The 23657-nt window shown below is 43.4% G+C and overlaps 1 protein-coding gene across 5 annotated transcripts in view; it reads left to right on the plus strand.

Moving 5' to 3' along the window:
* The first annotated feature begins 11877 nt into the window (after positions 1-11877).
* The window catches only part of RBM47 (RNA binding motif protein 47), a 79423-nt gene continuing 67643 nt past the window's right edge, over positions 11878-23657 (plus strand). For 2 of the 5 annotated variants that reach the window (XM_082050954.1, XM_082050957.1), the window contains exon 1: positions 12149-13580. In XM_082050954.1, coding sequence (XP_081907080.1) covers positions 13552-13580 — 29 coding nt within the window. In that variant the 5' untranslated portion in view covers positions 12149-13551. Of the gene's footprint in view, positions 11936-12148; positions 13581-23657 lie in introns of those variants that run through there. The other 3 variants (XM_082050955.1, XM_082050956.1, XM_082050958.1) reach the window with 3 other exon arrangements.

A 23657-nucleotide genomic window follows, 5' to 3' on the forward strand; every position in this document is an offset into this window, starting at 1 on the left:
CTAATTACTTCTGGAAAGCCAGACTACTCCTCTGACGTTGTAATGCTTTACCTCTGGCTGTGTCCAGGCATATCTCCTCTGTCCTTGTTTGCCTGCATCCTCCCTGGGTGTATTTTTGCCATTAACCAAAGATTGCCCCCCGGAGGAGCTGATGCAACACGCCAGTGCAGCATCCTTTGTGTGATCAGCAGCTCACCAGCCTCCTGTCTCCCCCCCCCCCCCCCCATTTGCGCCCTTGGTATCTGTCAGGGATGTTTATCTCAAGGAATCAACACAAATCTGTTTGCTGTCTAGTAGCTTTGAGTTTCCCAAGATTACTCCCAACTGTGGGAGTTGTCTCAAAACATCTCTGCTGTTGTGACTGCCTTAGCCAGCATCTCTTTGAAATGCAGGCTCCAGGTGATTGACTTCCAAGTAAGAGGAGCTGAATGGGTTTAGACAGATTAACATTCTAGCAGTAAGTGGCAGTCATTCCAAGGAGCTAAATCAAATTCTCAAGCGCTCATTAGCAACAGGAGAGGGGAAAAAAAAAAAAAAAAAAAAAAAAAAAAAAGAGAGAGAGAAAGGAAAAAAAAAGAAAAAACCCCTAGTTTGTAGTTTGAGAACATAAAAAAGAATAAGAGCACAATGGAGGGATTTGGTGGAAGCTGTTTTCTTCATTGTTGTTTTTCATTGATGGCCATCTCCCTAAAACACCAGGTCATGGGGTGCTGCTACCTGACATTTCTTTATAAATGAAGTACGAAGGTGCAGTTGGCCCAGGTTCACTTCAAGTTCAGAATCAGCCTGGTAAAGTTTGTCTGGCAAGACATGCGTTAACAATTCCACACTTCAGCAGCAGGGCAACATCTGCTGCAGCTGCCGTTTGCTGTCCAGTCCTGCTGCCCTGCACCCCTGAAAAACAAACCACAGCTTTACTGTGATGATTTCATTCAGGTCATCCAGGGCACTCGTAATATTTTGTCTGTTTGGAGTGTCCTAATAGGACATCATTGCACAAATCTCTGTGGGAGGGAAGTAAAGAGGATGTTCACCACTTAGCAATCGGGACAAGAAATTCCACTCTGTCTCAGGGCATGCAAGGACAGTGGCTTCATCACAGGTTCAGAAATGTGTAGTCTGTGTTTCTCAAGGACACCAGACATTTCTGAACAGCATGGTGAGGAGGATGGCACAAGTTGGCCGTGCCGCAGCCACCCCCCACACAGTCACCCTGTGTCCCCCTCCTCTGGCAGCATGGTCCCCCTTGCCCTGCAGTGCTCCCCTCCCTGGGCACCCACCACTCCTTCTCTTCCCCACACGTCCTCATTGCTCACTTCAGGCTTGGGAGCAATGGTGAAATGTGGGCCTGAGTCTTGCTGGGGCGTGGAGTAGTTTACATTAATTAAAAATATTTACAGTTTTTTCTTAAGTTTGTTTTCCTAGAATTCTACAAATCATGCAAACAGATTTTTGCAGTTTAGGCAACTGTACTGCAAAAACTTCACCTGTTCTCACTAAAAACATAATCGAAAGGCATAAATAGGAAAGATTTGAAGTTATTAACAATTAGTCCTGTAAAAGTAAAAGCAGCTCTATCTGGGTAAGATTTTCTGTGCAGAGTGAAGTCCCCGGTTACTTCTTACATTTCAAAACCAGCAGAGGCAAATCCTGCCCCAGGTGCCCTTTGCTGCTTGATTTACTCAGAGAAATATTTCTGCTGCTGTTTCATGCAGTGCTAATGAGTTTAAAACCCAGTCAGTTCACAGCAGCTGGGCAGTGGGGAGAGCACAGCTCTGAGCCGTACCCAGCTATGGACTTGCCTGGAGGAGAGAAGGGAAACCTGAAAGCACCTTGCAGACTTGAATACTTGAAGGAAAGCTGTCTAAGGGTGTGGTTTAAATCTGGCACTCACAACTGGCTTTCTGCACATGGATGCTCCTGCTTCATCCTCTGTGCTCTCTACCTGCTCTGAGCAATGGTGCTTTGCTTAAGTGAAGCTCACCCTGCTCCAGAAGGAGCATCCCTGATGGAAGTGCCTGAGTGCTCTGGCAACAGAGTCAGCATGAAGCCTGGAGATAGGTAAATACATTCCCTCGACCAGCACCCACATTTTCCAATGCCTTTTAGAAAGCTGCTTCAGTGAAAAGGAAAAAAAAAAAAGGCAGAGAGCATGACTTCAGGAAATGCTTTTGCTGACGTGGTGCAGAGAAAATATTTTTCTTATCCAAAACTACAGAAGAAGCTGAATAAGCCACTTCACCTTCCTTCCTTTCCTCTCCCCCCTCCCTAAGACTTCTGCCTTTGCAAAGGATATTCCTTCAGACCTTTGACATCCCATCTAGCATATGGTCAGGTCTTGCGACTATTCAAAATGGTGGACACCTCTTGTTTGGCTCCTACCTTGCACTGATGGGCATGGCAAAGCTTTCGACCTTGGTTACAGGTTTTTGCAGTGCCACAGAAACAGAAGCTGAAATTATAGTAAGTGAATTTTCTTTCTGGGATTCTGAATCTCTCCATTATAGTCTTGATAGTTTACAAGCAGTAAATTTCTGGATCTAAGCCCATTATGCTTGAAAGTGCTGCATACTGCAAAAATTCTTGCAGGAATTTGAGTGATTTCTGCTAGGAAGTGTCATGCATTGCTCCCATGATCACTATTATAAAGTATGATCCTAATTAAAAACAACAACAACAAAAAAGGATAGACAAAAAGTACCTTTGTGTTCAGAATCCTGTTTTTTTGCTAGCATAAATCATTTTTTCCTTCCCCTCTCCTTTGAATTTCTTTGTTCCCCTAAGCCAACACAGGTAGAGAACAGGGAGTTGGATACTTTTCCTATGATACTATACATCAGCAGAAGCTTCATAAATCCTAATTGCATTCACCTGTACAGCCCCCACTGCAAGTACTGTGGACACAACATGGTGTCCAGCATCATTATTAACAGTGATGATTAAGGGAGTGTTTGTCAGAAACGGTGTGGGAACAACTGATCATCCCTCCAGGCAGGGGACATGCCGGATGACCTCACAAAGTCTCTTCCAGCACCATTTGTCTGATTTTCAAATAGTCAGATGTTTGTGGGGCTGTAACTGTCAGCTAGGAAACAAAGCATCCTTCTGTCCACAAGCAGAACTCATTGATAGGTGTGCAAAATTCTCCTGCCGTGCAAAATTTTCAGGAATATTTGATGGTTTTGTTCCAATTATTACCACACTTTACTTGTACTATGGTGCTGCCTGCTAATGGTAAGCTTCCTGTTCAAAGTTACGCTTTTTGTGATATCTGTAACGTAACAGCCTGGATTGCAGTAGGTGTCCTGCTGCCCAGGTAGTTTGGAGAATTCAACCCAATGATGTATCATACAACTACTTTATGTTACAGAAGAATGAATTAAAACAACATATCTCAGAGATCTAGCTTTTTGCAAAGCCATTTTCAACGTCACTCTTCTATCTACAAGAAAACGAAGTACAAAAGCACACTTTAAGGAAAGTTTCATTTTTTTTAATAAAGATCTTAATTTCTAAAGTGGAGAAATATTTCAGCTGCTGAATCTTTGATTGATGAAGGTGTGAACAGGAGGGTGATGACGTGAAGCTGGTGCCACTGCAATAGACCATGTGCATGATCAAGTGTGTTCCCAGGTGGTGGTTGTTCCCCGATGGCTGGGCAATGCCTTCCCTGCTGCCACCAGCAGCTCAGGGACTGGTTATGCTGAGTTAGGTGACTTGACCTGAGCTACCTTTGGAAGTGCTGACACAATTGTCTCTGTTGGCTCAACTTCAGCTTGTACTGAAGCAGTGGTAACAGATGGGAGGGAAAAGGTACTTTTCAGAGACCTCTAGGTTTTTGTATGGTGTCTGCCTACAACCTTTCACAGGTACTCACAGCCTAGTTCTACTTTTCTCCACTTGCTCCTGCACGTGATCTGTTACTCATTTCACTGGGTAGAGCCTATGACTTTTGCTACCTGCAAATTAAACTGGTGAATTTTGAGATAAACTGGGGCTGGATGAGTATGTCTGGGAAAAAGAGAAAAAAGTAAGAAGTGAAATGTAGTAAAGATTACAGAAGACAAAAGAGTTAGAAGAAATGAGAGTACTACTGAGGAGGAAAAAAAAAAAAACCACACAAAACACCAAAAAGCACACTGGCCATTGCAGTAGAAAGTGCTGCTAAAACACAGTTGTGTTAGCATTGGCTGGAGGGGAGGTGGCTGTGACTCAGTGCACCATGTTTCTCTTCATTTCTCCTGCTTAAAACAATTCTGCCTATAATGCCAGTAGAGATGTTGGCTTTGTCAAGGTTATTATTAACAAACCACTAATTACTAAGCTAATAGTATTAAAAAAAAATACAATTAAGGCCCTATAAAATTCATATAAACTCTCTGCTTTTGTAGGAGCAGTCTGGCAGGGATGGTGGAGTTGATTACATGGCGCTGAAGGTAAGTCCCGGCTGGCTTCCAGGCACTGTAAGTCATCGGGTCTGTGGCAACTTGTACTTCTCAGCAGAGGTGGCGGGGGATCTGGAAAACTGCTTATTGCAAGATAATAAAAGCTAGTTTGAATTTGTATTTAATTTCCTAGGTGAAGGAATGTTCAACTATTGATTACTTTGATTAGCACTAGGTCTGCAGTAATTAAACTGAAGCAACTACTTTTCTGATCTAGGTTTCTTTCTGGTTAATTTAATCAACAAAGAGAAATGCCAATCTAGTGAATGAACAGATGAGTGTGTTTTACTGTTCATCTTGCTGTAATGAATATAAAGGGGCTGCTAAGGGTAGGGGTCCTTTTCAAATATTGGAATAGACATACTGTGCTGTTCTTTTATAATTATCACCAGCATTGTCTCACATGCTGAGTTGTAATTAATTGTTATAGAAATTATCAAAACTGGACTTTAATGCTCTTCAGAGTATTACTGCCAGAGCCGGTCACTATCTCTAGGTTTCAAGCTGGCAAGCAGTGTGTTTTCAACTTTGCTTTCCCTGTTTGGGACAGCACACTTATTCTGTGTAAATCCAGATTTCATAATGGCTTGTGGTGCAATCTACTCTTCAACGTGATGTGTACTCCTTTTGCGGTTCTTGGCCTTTAAAAAAAAAAAAAAAAGGAAAAAAAGGAGAACAGAATAAATATTGTGATCTTGAAAATTTCCCTGTCACATAGCCTTCTGACCCTGTTTACCAACAAGGTGTGTGGATGTTTTGTAATGTTTAATTGCTCCTTCCATCCCCGTTGCTGATGCTTGGCTCTCCTAGTAGTCTGGACCCTCTTCTTCCCCTTGTGTGTCACCTGTTGTTGATCTCTGTGTCCTCTTCGGAGGGTGAGAGACATGCAGCTGGACGCTGGCACTTGCCCAGCCGTGGCCTTAGGGATTTCCTCACCAGTGGGGGTAGGCAGCAGCTACCCAAAGCCTGGGAGGAGGACACGATTACTGTTTGATCAATGGTGCTGAAAGACACAATCTTAATTGTCTTTTCGCCATATTGTGGCCTCATGGGAATATTTTAAGGAATTACTTTGAAAATTAGTTAGATCTCGTGGAAGTTGGTTTGTGACATCTGCCACCCATTACTGAAGGTAGTTGTCAGATGCTTTCAAGCTCCTCTATCAGTGTGGGTATTAAAAACAAGAAGAGTTCTCGAATTTGAGTATCAACACAGAGCTTTCCTGAAAGCCAAGGCAAATGCAGAGATAACCGTAATTTCCTACTGAAATTTATTTTTGAGCATACATCCTTCTAGGCTTAGAAGGTCAAGAGCATTACTCTTTGGTGGGTGGGTATATTGGAGACTACTGAGGGCTCAGAAGCTGTGAACAAATGCACAGAACAAGAAGCTGGGCAGTGCACAGCAGTGCAGGTGGAAAGTTCTACCAAAAGCCTATGGAGAGGCTTTCTGTTTTAGTGTCATCTGTTGCTGCAAATAAACTATTTTATCATTATTTGATTTCTCCTGAAATTTCTCTCCAAGAAATCACACACTTAAATATTTTTGCAAGTAGTCTGACTTGAAATAAATGTTCCTGGTTTTGCTGCAAATTGTTAATTAAAAAAAAGACTTTTAATTTTACCCTGCCGTCTAGGTCAAAAAGAAAGTCAGTGTTTACTAACATGTGGGACACAGATCTCACGTATCTGGGTGACCTTCCTTTTTGATGAGCTCCTTTTTCTGTGCTGTAGTCCCACAGCCCATGTCCTGTGTCCTGCTGGAGCACTTCTCTCTGTTGGAGAGTGGAGGGCGTTCAGCTCTCACCATTATTTTTGAGTCGCTGAGTCATTTGAGTACATTTTTTTCTGCTAACCACCCAAGACTATTATGGGATACATGTGAACACCCCCTCCCTCCCACAGGCACAAGCGTTCCTAGTTCCCCTGACCTCTACACAAGCTCACACCCAGCCAAACACGCAAGTGTCTACATGCGCTGTGGTGATATCTGATGTTGTCTCAGGGGCCTCTCAGACCTTGCTGCCTTTGTGTGCTGAGAGACAGAAATTGTGAATGCAGGCAACCTCTTTGTTTTCTTTTCCCCTTTCACAAGGATTAATAACTAGATAAGTTCTACTTGGCTTGGGTTTTTGTTCTGTTCTTAGCGCTTGCTTTGGTACAAAATGATGATTTCCTGCTGAACTGCTTCTGCTGCACTTTGCCTGTTTCACTTCCCTTCCAAGAGATGTGACTTCAGAGTAAATACCAGACCAGCCCTCAGTGCATCTCCCAGCCAAGGTTAAATCTGACCACACAGCCTTGTGATTTTTACCCAACTCCTGATTTCACCAGAGAAAGCTTCCAGTTTTGAGCTAGAGAAATGTATGTTTGCTATGAAGAAAGCAACCAACTTTTCTCCTGTGAATTCTCAGCCATCCACAAGGCAGAAGATATCTCCAAGATCCCGTGTGCAAACTATCCACTCTTCTGAGCTGAGAAACTAAGAGAGAACAGCAATGCCACATTCAGAAGTTTTTACTCTAGCATTTTCAGATCCTCATTTTATTAGGAGGACTGGAAAACTGCTTCACATATGTGAAAGAGCTCAGCATAACAACAGAAAGGACATTACTATTATTTCTGTGCTGGAGGAGGTGCTGTCCATGGCTATTTGAAAATAAAGCTCTCTTCCCTCCAGCAGATTAATAAAAGCAAGAGAAGAAGAGCAGCAGCTTGCTGCAGCACCGTGCGAGTTGTGGGCTTAGGTTGCAGGAGCAGCGAAGTTTATCTAAGGACATGTTTACATGCAGCGGAGGTGCATCGTGCAGACACCCCCAAACTACAGCTCCGCAATGCACCTCTCTGGCTCCAGGAGCCCTCACAGAGTATTTGCTGTCCGAACACAGCAGGAGCACACAGCATACCAACTGTACCCACTCTCCTGAGTAAAGGGCTTACATCAAAGATAAAAAAGAGCCGCTGCTATCAAAGACAGGTGTTGCTGTGATATCTCCATGCTGGGGCTTGCTGGGAGGCCGAGCCCCTGGCAGCTCACAGGCCCTGGGCGGAGAGGAGCAGCCCACAGACCCACTGTGGCTGAGGGCTCCTGCGCTCAGCAAATGCAAACCTCAAAATCAGAAGACTGCTTCGTACCCCGCTCCCACAGGTGTAACAGGTTACACAGCAAGCACAGCGGTGGAAAGCTGGGACTTAGAGGTTGAGGAGAGTTATTGTAAAGGGCAAAAAAAGGACAGCAAGCTGCGGTGCAGCCAGGCAGGTTGCACAGCTTCTGACAGTGCCAGGTGAGGACACACCTCCCATGGAGCATGTCATCTCCATCCCAAAATGTAGCTCCAAGATCCTCTCACTGTTGTCACAACAGAGCTCTGTCTTAATGAGGCACTCAAGGAAAACGCACCGGTGGCTTTACCTGCTTCTTTTAGTTTGCGAATTTTATCTGGTGTGAGGGCAGCATGGAAGAACACCTGAGGTTACTTGCAGAAAAGCAAATATTAGTGTGACCTGGGCTGGCACTGCTGCAGCCATGGCAAGGCAGAGGCAAAGTGCCGAGATGGAGAAAAGGTTGAGAAGGGCTGAGATATGCAGGATTTAAATGAAAGCCTGGACCTGAAAATATATAGATAGAAGATGAGACTATTGAGAGGGGTAGGATGGTCAAACCACCCACCAAGTAAGAAAGCAAGACATACAGACTGGGAAGGGAGTGAAGCCAGAGACACAGGTTGCAGTCAGCCTGCAGGAAGTATCAGAGAGAAAACAGCACAGGTGAGGAAATATGAGAGGACAAGAGCATGGGAGAAATCATGTCAGCTGCTACAATTTCTTAATAATTCAAATTATAATCCTTCTAGTTTGAATAATCAAGAATAACTTGAGCTATTCCATTAAACATAATGTGATGTTTTCACAACCACACGAGGAAAAGAGACAAGATTTTTCCTCTACCCATAAAATATTTCTGAGCAAATTCTTCTGTGCAAGTCTGTAATGCCTTTCATGAAGTCATGTGTCTGGGTTTGATCTTTGAAAGGAAATTCTTTCTCTTACATTGCACTCTTTTGGTCTTAGAGGAAAATTATCTCAAACCAAGCCAGTTCTGTTAGTAAAAGGTATTGTGTTCAAGCCACAGGATATCTGTGCACATCCCAAGTGACAGGAGTCAGTTTAATAATTCTGGAATGGTACCAGTAGCAAAAAATCTGTAAATATGTTCTGAGGAGAAGCTGAGTGTTTACAATATGGGGAGCTTTGTTGGTAAGAGGCATTTAAATCTATAGACAGAGCCAGCTCTGGTACTTTCAGCTGTACTGACAAAGGGGTGTTTTTTCTGCCTGATGCTCCACTGGCCTCAGCCAGCTCCCAGGAGAGTGAATGGGACAGAAGACGGGGTCATCCCGGGAGACCAAAGATCTGCAATGGTTTCACTAGGCTCTCTCTTTCCTTCTATTACTCTCCCCATTAGCTGCCCCCGTCCATCTCATCCCCTCTTCCAAAGAAAAGGGGTCCCAGATCTGCTCCCTGTAAGACGTTTCTGGAGGAGAAGGTGCAATGTCACCAACAGAGCATACTGAGATCTTTTATGTAGGGAATGACAGTATTTCACAGACCACTGTCAGAAATGTTCACTCTCCAAGCTTCAGCCTTAACTGGGAAAAGGTGAACACTGTAAGGTGACTGACTTAATTTGTTTAGTGAATTATATCCAAATATTTAACCCGTATTAGGAAACATTCTATGTTAGAAAGCTTAAACAGAGATATAGAGTTGAAATAGAGACTTTTAAACTTTTTACAGAAGTAACAAATATTCTAATTCTCCAATTAGTTTTCTGATATTTAGAAATATTTCATCCCTGGGTAACACACTTCCTCACCTGTGTTTTTCATAGTTTCCTGGTTAGTAAAAAAACAAAACAAAATAAAAGGTTTTTTGCTTTTCATAATCTCCTGAATGAAATGCAGTCACCAAACTTTCAACATGCAGTTTCTTGCTGCAGTAAAGTCAGCTCTTGGCAGTAGTGATAAACTGTAGAATAGGTATTACACAACTGACACCACAATATTCAGAAGGAAGTGTTACAAACTGGGAGAACACCCTTCCCCCTCCCCAAAAACCAAAGCAGCCCCCCAACATTGAATGTTCATAGACATTTTTAATTGCAATTTTAAGATCAGTTTTGGAGGATGCCTTCCTTGATCAAATACTGTTGCCTTTAAAGATTAGTGTTCACAGTCTAATCATGGTGCACTTAGCTTAATTTGCTTTGCTATGGACTCATTAAAATCTTTTCTTTTGGTCAGAAACCCTACCATGGCTTGGCAGAGGAACAGGAAATCTCTGCTCTGTGCTTCGGGGTTGTGACTGCTCTTTCATTTTAACCCATAGACTGAAGGGTGCTGCAGCAGTTTATGGCTGGGTCACTCTTTCCTTCCTATGTAAAGAGCTCACAACTCCTTAAAACACTTTGTCAGGTAAACAATTGGGACTCACAGAGGGAGAAAAATTATTCTGATGTCAAAAATTCTCAAACTGCCATTAGATGAATTAGATCTAACGTTTAATTTTAGATGACCTGAACCCTCAATGGCAACAATCCCTACGACTGATCACAAATTTTCTAGGATGGTTTCATCCCACCTCAGCATGTGATAGACCCAGCATTTGCTGATCAAGAAGAAACTTTCCTGAATTATAATACTGTCATCTGAATGGTTGCTGTACACTAAGAGAGGAAAGTGCCCTTCAGGAACAACCTAGCAATGTCTGCCTGTTATTTGAACTGGAGTCCGTGAATCAGAGTACAGTATGAAATACTCTATTTAGTGCCCCAAGCAATAAATGGTGGAGGTTTTGCAGCACTGTTTTGCTGACAGCTGTGCAGTGTAGAAATCGTTGTCTTCACCAAAGTTTGGAAATCCGTTAAAAAGCTGCGAGCAGATGTGTCATGGTCACCCCTACACCTGCAGAGGGGTGCAGACGGGTGTGATACCTCACAGTCTTACCTGGGCCCATGGAAAGTGTCTTGTCACACACAGTGAACAGTAATGGATATTTTAACTGCTGGATGAGCTATTGCATGGCATTAGCTCTAACTAGACTCCCCACGTGCTGTAACACTCTTCACCTGAAGCTGAACTGCCCTAAGAAAAATGTCAAACTCTTTCCTATCTTGGGCATCTTCAAAGCAAAGCTCTTTGAATTCCTCACCAGAAAGGAAGGCGTGAACTGGTTTTCAGAGAGGATGTCAAATCCAGTCTGACCAGCACTGACAAGGATGTTTCATGGTAGGATAACTGGTATGGTTGTCAGCATAAGAGGAATTTTTTGTTTCTCAGAGCTATGTCAGTCAGAGGTGAGACCCACAACCGCATGTGAAGATACTATTCATTGTATTACAAAGACTCTCATTTAGAAAAAGTAAGCTTTACACTTTGGCAAAGAAGTACTTCTGCTGGTAATGCGTATTTTGCTCCTCTAAGCCAAGCAAACCAAGCATAAGCTACATGAGATAGATTTGCTGGGGACTTCATTAGCGACCTTATCAGATGAAGACACTATGGAAAGGCCTTGCTTTAAAACAAATGGGACACATTTTTAAGGGAGATAATGCTAGAATACTATAAGAGATTTTTGTACCACTAAGACCCTCATCATTTCCTTTTCTGGATTATTCTTTCTTAATGAATTTAACTACATAAAATATTTTCAGCTAATGCTGAATTCTCCTTTTAATTCAAGTATTTGATGACAATTTTCCACATGATTATTTGCCCGTTAACACTGGTAAGTTCTAAAAGATATTTTTTTATACTTAATGCATTTCCTGAAACTGGAATCACATCCTTTTATCAACTTTCGAGTTAAGATATTTTGGAGAGAACACATTGCTAACTTGAATTTTGCAATCTTTGGCTGTGTGGCTTTACATATTATCCCAATAGTAGTTTGATTTATTGGTTTCTGTCTGAAGCAAAACTATCTAAGGGAGTCAAAGTGGATTTGCTTAGTTAGAACCTGTGGGATTTCCCTCTACTGGAAAATGAATACAATTAGAGAATACATGTTTAGAAGGACAAACTGCTTTCAAAAAGCATAGGTAATGTAACAGTAACAAAGCAGCGTGGTGTGTACTCAACTCTGAATATTTATTCCAAAAATTAAGAAAGAATAATTCTTAATTAAGTATTCCTAAGAAGTAATTAACAATAAAAAGAATTATTTTAAAAATTAGGAAGAATTGTGAAGAATAAATTTCTGTTACTAGCTTTAACCTCCGATATTATTTATTCTTTAAAGATTTAACTTGCAGGACTGCTAATCCTTTGTTGGGGGCTTGCTTTGTCCAGCTATCATAGATGAAGATCCTCTGTCTAGTCATCAGTTACAGATGTTAATTGGGAGGAGGCGGGGGGAGGAGCTAATCCATTGCAGAAACGTCCTGCACGGGGAAACAAACAAATGAATAAGATCTTTAGATCACTACTGGTGGTAAATGTTGTTCTCTTACGTATTTACATACACATGATGAAACATTGCCTTTTTCAAGTTTTCCAAACAAAAAAAGAACTGCATTTGAACAAAAGTGACTGAAGGGAAAACCAGAAAACTTTTTAAAAATTTTTCCTCGTTTTGTTTTGTTTTTGTTTATTCTATTGGCTGTTGTTTGTTTGCTTGCTTGTTCGGGTTTTTGTTTGTTTGTTTTTTCTTCTTTTCTGTTGCTTGACAATACAAGCAGGAATTACTGCTTAAAAAAAAAAAAATCTTCTGGTGTGTGCTTCCTGTTCCAGTTTGTTTAGTCACAAGTCTGAATTAGATCTGTCTGTTGGTTGGTTTCATTTACTATAAACAGGTCTTGTGCTTTGTTTCAATACATCAAAGCCCATAGCCAGGCACAGACAGGTAATGTGAAAGGGGGTGAGAAAGTTTACAATCTTGCTCCATTGTTTCTTTAAGCTTTAGAAACAGCGGTGAGAGGGATCACCCAGAGGTTAAAAGAAGGCTTGGCGCTTTTTTTTTTTTTTTTTTTTTTTTTTTTTTTAATAAACTGGTTTCTCTTTTGTTCCTTTTCTAGAAACCACATGTAACTTTAGGTCAGAAAAGGGTAAAATGTGGCACTTCTTTAACCAGCGTTACCGCTACCTTGGGGTAACTGGATCGGGCAGAGGTGTAGGTTCCTCTCCCTGCTGTGCTAACGCCGGCGATGCTATCCTTCAGGTGAGTACCACCGCTTTATTTTCTTTTCAAATCTCAATCCAGCTGAAGGATGCTGATGGCTGAGGAGGGTATTTTCTCCTGACTGACATTGCAAAAAAAAATCACTGTTTTAGCCTTTTAGAGATAAAAGGAAATCACTCCCACAGCATTTTTAGTAAAGCTGCTCTAAAAGTTTGCTTCCTTCCAGCCTTTGCATCTCTCCAGGTTTCCCTCTCCCTTTTCTTTTATTTTTTTTCTTTTTATCTGCCCTCTTAAAACAACAGGAATGCTGCGCTGGCCCTCAGCCAGCCAAGGCTCAGCGAGCGGGGTAAAATTTCAGTTCAGATTTACGGGAAGGTGTTGGGAGTAAAAATCTGGTTTGGTGAGTTTGAGGCAGGGAGTAGTCAAGAGACAACCTTGCTACTGTGAGTGTGGAGAGAAAGGGAGGAGGAAGAGAGAGTGGGGGGAGGATTAAAAAAAAAAAAAAAAGCCAAACACCCATACTGGGGATGAGAGACCAATTTTTGCCCTGTCCGAGTTTCAGTGCTTGTTCCTGAGCTCCTGCAGCCTTATCGAGTTTGTATGCAGAAAGTCGGGTCTGGAGTGGAAGGGCAGCGCGGTGCTGGTGGGGAGCTCGGCGGCCCGCTCAGCGCCCTGGAATGTGCGGCTTAGGGCAGGGGCGAGCAGGGGCTTTAGCTTAGCTGGTACTAATTGCAAGTTTTAGTGCTCAAAAACTCTGTTAAAAAAAAAAAAAAAAAAAAAAGGAGAGCAAAGAGCCAAGAGAGGGGGTTAAGGCTGGGAGAGCTGCTGCTTCAAGCAGCAGCGTGAGGAGTTGCTCAACTCTCATTTAGCAGCGCGGTGGAAAGGAAAATGCATTAGGTTGCAGCCCCAAAACGTTGCCGTGGCTGCGAATGGTGCTGGGTGCTGAGGCGGGCTCCAGGTAGGTACCGTCGCTTTTTGGTTTGCTCTGCTCTTCCTCTCTCCTTACCTGAGGGTTTACTCTTCTGTGATTGGGTTGGCAACGTGAGAGGACAGAAGTTCGCTCAAAAAATACATTTAAAATATTTTTAGGGAGAAAAATTAAACGGAGAGGACTGCAGAGATTGTCGGTGAAGTTTTGGTGACTCTTTCCAAGTGACAAATAGCTTGTGATTCTAAGGAAAGATGACAGATGAGAGGCAGAAGCAGGTATTATATAAGAACCGATCTGCAGATCTGAGAGTTTTAAATTAAAAGAGTATGTTTTCGTGTGTCAAAGAAAAACTACAGCATGACGTGTCTAATGTCTTTGGAGGAAATTTTGGAAGGAGTATTTTGTATGGCTGTTTCTTTTTCAACATTTATAACACTGTAGTTGGCGCAGAACGCGGAGCGGTGGCACAAGTGACAGGGAGGTGACAAGAGGGCTCTGAGATAAGCTGATGTCTGCCAGTCTATTACAGGCATTAACATAAGAATGGGATTTTATCTGGGAAAAGTTCCTGATGACCGTTTAAAATACATGTATTGATCAGGAGGTCAAGCATCTCCTTCACTCTGAGGTATGTGTGATTAGAAGAGAAATACCACGGACTCCTTATTCCTTATTTTTTTTTCTCAGAGGGAAAGCCACACAGCTCATTTCTTCTTAGGAATTTAAAATAAAATTTTGAGCTACAGCCAAAGTATTATAATAGTTAAAGATGGGCTGGGACCTAAGAGATCAAAAAATCCCTCCAAAATTTTACCAGCTCAACTGGGCTGACCTGGCAGAGGGCAGGAGCGTTAAGACTGGGCTGAAATGAGCCGCCTGAGGCTAACACAAGTTGAATATTGGTGCCTTTACGTGCCTCCTCGACTTTACAAATGGTAATTTGGACAAGCCTGCAATTATTCTGTGCCAGTCGAGCCGATTTCACGTGATTTGAGAAGGGGGACCAGGCATCTTTCGTAACCGCGGAGGCAGCGAGCGGCCGGGCGCAGGGCGGCAGGTTTGCCGCCGGGTTGCGGGCAGCCGGTGCCAGGCCGCGGGGGTGAGGGGCTGCTCGCGGTGTGAAGCGGAGCCTGGTGTACAGCTGGAAAACTGGCTAGGAAACGGAGATAACGCCGGGAATACGCCGTTGTTTAGTGTCCGGCAGACTCGTAGCAGGAGCGCTAAAGGCTCACAAACTGCTGTCTGGGAGATAAATGAAGAGACAAACACTTGGGCGGGTGTCCGTGCTCTCTGCCCCGCGCTCCTGCACATTCCCGTCCCGGGAGTTTTTCTCCCGATCTGTTTCATAGCCGCGCATCCCGCCGGGGGCTGGGGCAGGTGCTCCCGCCTCGCCGCCCTGCCCGGGGACACCTCCCCTGCTTTTGGGTACCGACCTCTTCTGAGACACAGGCTCCAGGCCCTAGGTGCTGTTTGGGCAATATTTAGAGTTGGCTGACATGTAAATTCGGTTTCTAATTGTTTCTGTGTGTCCCTGCGACAGCCCCAGATGCGAAACCTTTGTTCGAAGTTTTAGAAAGTAAAGGAATGTGCTGCCTTCAACACACCAGATTTTAAAAAAATAAATAAATAAATTGAAAACCTTTGAATTTAAGTATTTAACATAAGCAGCAGAGATGGCAGAGCTTTCAGGGAATACTGTTTCAATTACAGTTTGGTCTGAAACCTCGACCCTGCAGAGTCCATGCCTGGCTGGCTTCAGCCCGGCTCTCCCCAGCACCAGAGGCTGCTTTTGGGGCCGCTCACGTTTTGGGGTCTTGGCTTCCTCCATGTGGCAGAGCACCCTCACTCCTTTGCTACCACTCTGTGAAATGCTACGCCTTCTTCTGCAAAAGCTGCGAGAGCATCTGACAGAAGGCAGAGGGATTTGTTTTTGCTTGCTAGGGTATATTTTTTCCACTGTCAGGTGTTTCCCTCTGTGAAAATTAAGACTGCTTGGCTAAAAAGCTGGAAATGATGCTTTCCTGGTAGCTGATTAAAAATATGTAATCCCAACAATATAGATGGCAATTCTTGCCTCTGCTGTCACAGACTTATTTTTGTCTCTGACAACCAGTGAAATTGATTTTTATGGTTTTAAGTGTATACTGAAGACCTGTTCATTGGGCTGGCAGTGGCATATTCAAAATGTGTTAATATCCTACAACTAGAAAAGAAGATCCAGGGATTACTCTGAAGTTGGCATACAAGCACCTGTTGCTTTACTGTAGGAGGCCACAGCACTATTAGAGCGACAAACTCCAGCAGATGTTATACTACACTGATAGGTGAAGCAATAACATAATCTTGACTTTTTCATTCAAACCACCGGCCCTGATCATCTGTCCATGGTTTCCAAATCAACATGGCTCTGATTTATTAAGAAATTTAATAGGGGAAAATATGTGCTCTCTGTGAAGAAATGTTGCCAGATTCTATTCCTGTTGAAGAATCAATTACTTGGATGAACAGAAAGATCAGATTTTATTTGTAGTAAGGAAGCAGATCTGACAGACTAACTATGAAGGGGGTACCTCCATACCTGTGTATGGGGGTGTGTAGTCACCTCCTATATCAGGAGATTGAGATCTCCAAATTACCAACAACCTAAACTCACAAATCTTTCCTTATACTGTAGTCAAGTCAATTTGAAATTTGTTTCATACGGGGATTTTTAGGTGCAATTTTAAAGGCTGTAAGGTTGATCCTGTGAACAGGATATTTTTATGCGCTGCTTTAGCAGAAGGCAAGACTCTGACCATTATCTTTCCAGTAAGAGGTGTAAAATAATACTTCTTTCTGCTGTTGTAATTTTTTTTTTTCCCAATAAAATGCTTCTGGGTACACCTAGCTCTTGCCAAGATCACGAACATCTTCTCAGTAGCCTTTCTGAGACAATGCATGCTTTGTATAGCTATGGCTGTTAGGGTTTTGGTGACACAGTAAACTCAACAGAGCAAAGCAACTTCTTAGTAACTGCAAAGCTGACTACCTGGTATTTGAGGGCGTTTTTGTCCTTTCCAGTCTTTCATTTGCCATGATCATAAGCAAGCTTTCACCTTGAAAGGAAGAGAGGGGTTTTTGATATGTTTTTAAGAGTGGTTTTTATTTTAAAATATACTTAGAGTGTGAATATCATATTTTCATAATACCTAGCTGTGCCAAAAAGCTGAGCCTGAATCAGCTGTTTCTGAAGTGGCCATGGCTTAACCAGCCACTGAAAACCAAAATGCCCTCTATCCTGTTCACAAGTGTGAGTGCCATCAGGAGATTTACTCTAGAGAAGCGCCACCCCAAGTGATGTAGCTCAGGGTTTGCACTAGTGTTTCGGCCTCTTGAGTACTCAATGGGTGTTCTTGAGTTCTACTTTGGAAATAAACTGGAACACTGACTCTACATTTCTGTCTTTTATCAAAGAAACTTAGTAAGCTCCACCACAAGTCAAAGTGTAGGGTCAGCCTCAGCAAGTTGAGGTTTTGGTAATATTAAATATGTGGTTAATCATTGCACTGTCACAGACCCAAGATTCCTGACCAGGGTGTTGCTGCTGCATGTGTACCTGCTTGTAAGTGGAGTGGAAGGGCTGTCACCGCTGTGTGGAGTTTATACATGAAGTACCTGTCGAGAGGCAAGAGATGGGTTAGACACAGGGTGGAGCAGAAGGCAGCGGTGAGAGCGGTCAGATGGGTACAGAGCAGGCGCAGCACATGGGCAACCTGGCTGCTCTTGCATTATTTCAGCAGCAAGGGAGAGTTTTGAGGAGGAATTTAGGAGAGATGAGCAAAGTTTCACTGCAGTTGTGATGACGGAGGCAGTCCCAGGGTAGAATTATGAGGGAAAAGAGAAAAGGGACTTGATGTGAAGTATAAATTGGGTTCAAAGCTGCAAAAGGCAATCATTTGCCACTCAGCTGCCTGTGCAAGCGCTGTGTGTAAGCACATCTTATATTTTGTTTGTTAGACAATGGGAAAGCTGGTCAACAGAAGCACAAAAATGAGGGGCATGCTCAAAGCATCAGACTATGAAAAAGACCATTGTAATAGCATTTGGACAATGAAACAGCAGGTCAAGATTGTGATTGTTGAAAGCAGAGAAAAGGATGTCACCATTACTGAGATAATGCAAGGGTGAGACCCTGGAGGAGTGTTTGGGTCTGAGGGCAGAAAGAACAGGCAATGTTTCTGATGTGTAAGCAGAAAGCATCAGCAGATCTTAACTGTACTTTTAAAACAAGGCTGCTGGAATAAAAATTGTGCCTTGCCTGCAAACAGAGCAGTAATTGTCACTGAGGCAAGGAGAGAAAAGAGATTTTTGGGTATCCCTTGAGAGTGGGGGTATTAGGAACTCTGTTTTATCCATGTTGAGCTGGAAGCACTGGCTAAGCTGTTGGCAGACAGTCTTTCAGTAGACAGCAGAAAAAGTGGGTGAGGGGCATCAGCCAGACTGGATGGGAAGGAAAATTGAAGGAAATTGTAGTATATGGAGAATTTGCAATTGAACTTGATAGAAACATGGGGGTTAAAAGCAAAAGAGAAGTCATTAGGGTTGATGGAGTGGAAAACACAGAAAGGCTGAATGGTGGGATATAATGTGGGAGGCTAATGGAGCTGAATGGGACCACTTGAAGGTTAGTGCAGGGGAAATTCAGCAGTAGAGAGCCTGGAGTCTGAGCGGTGCATGCCAAATAAGCGGTCTTTTTTTTTTATGAGTAAAGGAAAAGGACCAGGGGAACAGAGGAAGAGAAAAGGTGAGATGGACACAGCATGATGAGGGGGTGATATGGGTCATCAGCATAAATCAGGAACAGTGAGAAGAGAAAAACAGAGAATCAAAACCAGAGCACGAAGGTGACAGACTTGGGTGGAGCGGAGGTGTCTGTGGGGCAGGGAAGGGAGTGAAAGAGAAGTGAGGGATCCTTGTAAAGAGAAGGAGTGGGGAGAAAGTGGGGAGAAGTTCAACTCACTGAATATAGTCTGATACCAATTAGGCAAAATCTGAGACAGAGATGCTTCATTAGGGTTTGAAAGCCTTGCTGCTGAAGCAATGAGGTTTCAGGACCTGGAGGGAGGGAAGTGTGAAGAGAGTATGGCTGAGGTCTTTAAAGCTGGAGTGTGTGCTGGAGTGAGAAACAGAGGCTGTGAGGACTGGGCAGGCAGCATACAGCGTGCGACTGTGGGAGTAATCAGGGCTGGGGAGGGAGAAAGAGTCAGAGCCGAGAAAAAGGTACCAAAGGCAGGCAGGGAAGATAGAGTCAAACATGAACATGCACGCAGGGACACGACCTCAAGATGTTTCTACAGCAAAAGAGAACATTCAGCTCACCTTAATAAAATATTCACACTATTAACATGACTTTAGGCCACGTCCACGTCATGTGTATGCTTTTGGCAATAAAATTTCTGTTGGCTGTGGATGCTGCAATTTCACCAGACTTCATGCACTGGTACTCACATCCTGATGTAAGTGTTACTCCTCATAGGGAATGTTTCACTGTCCTTAGTATTCCCATTAGAGACAGCACTAATAAGGTGCCTGAAGCTCACAGGAGCATAGTTGCAGGTAAAGCTGCAAGCAGAGGTAGATTTCATGTGTATTTAAACTTTTGGGATTGTGGTACAGTCTGTGGCTCTTGAAGACTGACTCTGTCCTTGGCTCCTTGGCCTCATGAAGTGGGCAAGAAAAGAACCACCTTATCTGACTTGCTGAATGTGCATGTTCAATGGAAGCTGGAGGCACCTCAGGTTGGCTCAAGGAGATCTGAATGTGCCTATGGTTGCTGCCATGTGTGGCATCTTACTCAGTGTTTATGAAGTAAACAGGGTGAGGAGATGCTGCTGACAAGGTTGTCTGCTCACCCTGAGCACCCAGGTCTGTGGCAGCTGCAGATGGACCTGGGGCAGTGCTGTACAACCCCAGGGCCCAGGAGCAAACCTTGACCTGGGCATGCTTCAAAAAAGCCATGGAAGGAAGGAAGGAAGAGAGGAGAAAAAAACACAAACACAACAGCAACAAATCAAAATAAACAGCACAAACAAATACAACAAACAAAACAAAATCATTTTCATATAAGCTAATTGTATTGAGTAATAATACACAAAAAGGCTTCTACGTGCTTCTTTCACATACTGAAGCCCTGAGTCTCATCTTACCTGTGTGACTCACACAGGTCTGGCTGTATGTGCGCAGAGTAAATCTTCCCAAGCACCATGGGGGTGGCGAGGGGTGTCAGGTCCACTGCAAGGGTGCTCTGCCTCCCGCGACCTGTGATCGGTGGGAATGTGGTCCGAGATGGGCAGTGGCTCCTGGACATGTCTGTGGCTGCTCTGCTCCTCACTGCCACATAAAGTGCCAGCTCACAGCCCCTGCAGGCCTTCCCAACACTCTTTTCTCTGACCCATATTTTACTGCGGGTATTTGCAGGTCCTTGTTTGAGGTGCTGAGATCAAAGATCATGTCTTTCCATGTCGAGTTTTTATTTCTCTTGAAAATTCTGGTTTTCTTCAAGTATTCCTCTGCAAGCTTACATTCCTGGTAGGAAGCAGCAGGACAGACTGAGAAGCAATTTTAGTTTTTACTGTCTGCTGACCTTATGAGTCCAAGCAAGAAAATTCCTGTTGAAATTCCTGTGCAAATTCCTGGCCATTCCCACGGCCACCTGCCTTGGGAAAGCTTATCAGCTTATAGTCTGGTTGATATATGGGGCACTGTATAAAAACTGCAGCTCTGAGGGGTGTGGAATGAACTGCCAGAAGTCCTGAGTAAGTGCAGTGGAGTATTGCTGAACCGGAGGCACTGGTGTCCTTGACTGTTGGCTTTCTCATCAAAATGAGGAAAGCCCAGGGCAAACCAAACTCTGCTCACAGAGTGGTTCCATTTTTTTTTTTCCCTCTAGATACAGCTGGTGTTTAAACTGTGGCTTTTTGATTCCAGTTATATCCCAAGGATGGGTTTGTGATGATGTGCTAGCAGGAAGAGAGTCACCATTAAAACACAGCAAGGGTTTGAGACAGGTGTGTTACCTGCTGCCCCTGGGCTGTGGGGGTGCTGGGGCCAGGCTGTTGGCACTGTTGTGGTGTCCATCCCGTTGGTAAAGCAACACAGTGGAGGGCTGAGCCTGTTCAGCTTCAGCTTGTGGCTTTACTGAGGAGGCTGAAATCTGAGCCAGATCCTGGTATTTCCATCTGTAGATCGCAGAGCTTTTTTTAGTTTGTTTTTTTTTTTTTTTAAGAAAGGATTATGTTATTTATATTATTTTTAATTTTAATTTTTATATAAAAATATTTCTATATTCACTTTTTAATTTTATATATTTATACATGATGGCACTCCTTGTGCAAATGGTGGCCTTTCTTTTACACTGGTGTCAGTGATCACTGATTTCAGTGAAATCAGTAAAATGTGTTCCAGTAACCTTTATAGGTGAAGAGAACAAGGCTTTGGTAAGTTTGACTGCGTCTGTTTGGGGAATACCTTGCTGCTTCTACACAAATGTATATAATTCTCTGTATATGCACAAACAGTATCAACACAAATCAGTCTCAGTGTTGGATTTTTAATTCTCAAAACACTGTCATTCAGCTGTCAGTGTTTAGTTACCAGCTTTGTCTCTGGTTTGGAGGAGTGATCTTGAAGGGATCATTTTTGCTCACTCAGCCATGGTTTTCCCACCAATAAATAGGAAACACACATTTTTTTCTCCACTCTTGTGAAACGCTAGAAATGCACTCTCAAAGAGTGCCATAGGGGATAGGCTGTTAAAGAACACACTGTGTATATACAAGAGATTACAGGGATGCACCTGCTTCTAGCATGAGCCATCTCTCCCTCTTCATATTTTCCAAAAGACACAACTTTTTTTTTTTTTTTTTCTGAATAAATAAGTTGTGTAAAAAGTACACAGTCTCCCAAGACTGCTGATGATGTGATTTACTTACCTATGGGCAGTGTAATAAACTTAGTTTTATGAAAAATGCCACATATCCATAAGCCTAGAAGGTTAGGTTTGCAATAAAGCTTCGTACTAGTAATAGTGAAAATCAGTTAAAGACCATGGCTCTCCATGAGTGCTGGGATACCCAAGGCACAGACTGCAGGGGAGTTGTAAGCTGCAGTGCAGGTTTATAGTATCTGTGGGCACACCTTTGTGTTTTTAATATGTAGGCGATCGTATGTTCTTTTTTCCTTATATTCCAAAGTAATCAGAAAGGATCCTGCTGTAGTTTGGGAACTGTAACCATGCTACCACAGGGCAGATATGGGGCTATCTGTCCCCAAATGTGTAGTCATGCCCCACGAATACCCATGAATGGGTTGGACAAACCCTTTCTGGAGCAAAGGCTGGTGCAAAGAGGATTAGATAAGCTGGCGAGTCATTGTTGTGCAAGTTTCTTTCTGAGTTCTGTGTGCAAAGCAAAACTTGGCCAAAACCACTGCTTTGAAACTCCTCAGTGGCCAGACTCCATGTATGTGGTATGATGTGGCAGTCAGCATACAGAGCCTACCGCTGACCCACTGCCTCCCCATCCTACCGTGTCCGCCTTCGCCTTCTGGCACAGGTGCCAGTTTCTGAGGCCTCCACACTCTGCTTGCTCTGCTTGTGTCCATCGGTGAGTTTGGGTCCGTGGTCGGAGATCCTGGTGCGCGTTTGCAAAGACACAAAGTGAGAGGTCACTGAGCACAGGGCCTGCAGAGCGTCAGGGCATATGCAAGCCAGTTCAGAGCCCTACATAGCTGTTTGCAGAGATGCTGGTACAAAAGAAAAGCAGAAGGGATGAACCCCTTCCCCATCAATGTGGGAAGCTCTGAATGACATGCAAAATGAAGGAACCAGGCTTTTGTTTTCACTGCATTTCACAGTATCACAGTATCACAGTATGTTTGGGATTGGAAGGGACCTCAAAAGATCATCTAGTCCAATCCCCCTGCTGGAGCAGGAACACCTAGGTGAGGTCGCACAGGGGCATGTCCAGGCGGGTTTTGAATGTCTCCAGAGAAGGAGACTCCACAACTTCCCTGGGCAGCCTGTTCCGGTGTTCTGTCACCCTCACTGAGAAGAAGTTTCTTCTCAAATTTAAGTGGAACCTCTTGTGTTCCAGCTTGATCCCATTACCCCTTGTCCTACCATTGTTTGCCACCGAGAAGAGCCTGGCTCCATCCTCGTGGCACTCACCCTTTATATATTTATAAACATTAATAAGGTCCCCCCTTAGTCTCTTCTTCTCCAAACTAAAGAGACCCAGCTCCCTCAGCCTTTCTTCATAAGGGAGGTGCTCCACTCCCTTAATCATCTTCGTTGCCCTACGCTGGACCCTCTCCAGCAGTTCCCTGTCCTTCTTGAACTGAGGGGCCCAGAACTGGACACAATGTTCAAATCTGGGTTCCAGCCGTGATGCCAAAATGCAGGAAGAGCTTAGCTCCTGCCTTACGTCTGACAAGGGGGCACTGCCTCTGTGTCTCCTAAAACAAGCACTGTAACATGAAAAATGTGAGATGAACAACAATTTATTGCTCTTTCTATAGATCCAAACCATTTCTATCACATTTCCTCTTCTTCTAATCTTATCCGTTTTGTGTTGCAATCCTTGCTGTGCTTCCCTATTTCCAAATCAAAGCACAATCTTCTGCAAAAAATCTGAAAGCTGCCTCCATTTTGAAATGCAGCCTGTTTTAAACAAAGAAGATCAGTTGGTTGTTAACTCGTCAGTTTGTTAATCCTTACCTGGAAAGTAACTGATGCCAAAATAATTGCATTCTTAAAGCTTTTGCAAATGTCAATCACTATTAAATAAAAGTTTCATCTGAGTTCACACATACATGTATGTATATGCACAATAGGGTGTGAACAAGCCAGGCAAGAAGCAAAAAGTGTACAAATGATGGGTTATGTGGGAAAGGCTCCAGTATAAAGCTTAGGAAACCTGGGTTCATGTCCCTACCTTGCCACAGAAAGTGGCACAGATGAATTAACAAAAGTACAGTCAAGTGGGTGGTTTCTGGCTGCTGTGGATAGATATCCTGTGGTTACTGGCCTCTGCCAGTATAGCTGAACATCCCAGGAGGTTGTGAGGT

The sequence above is a fragment of the Streptopelia decaocto genome (genome assembly GCF_964273445.1).
Source record: "Streptopelia decaocto genome assembly, chromosome: 4".
Lineage (NCBI taxonomy): Eukaryota > Metazoa > Chordata > Aves > Columbiformes > Columbidae > Streptopelia > Streptopelia decaocto.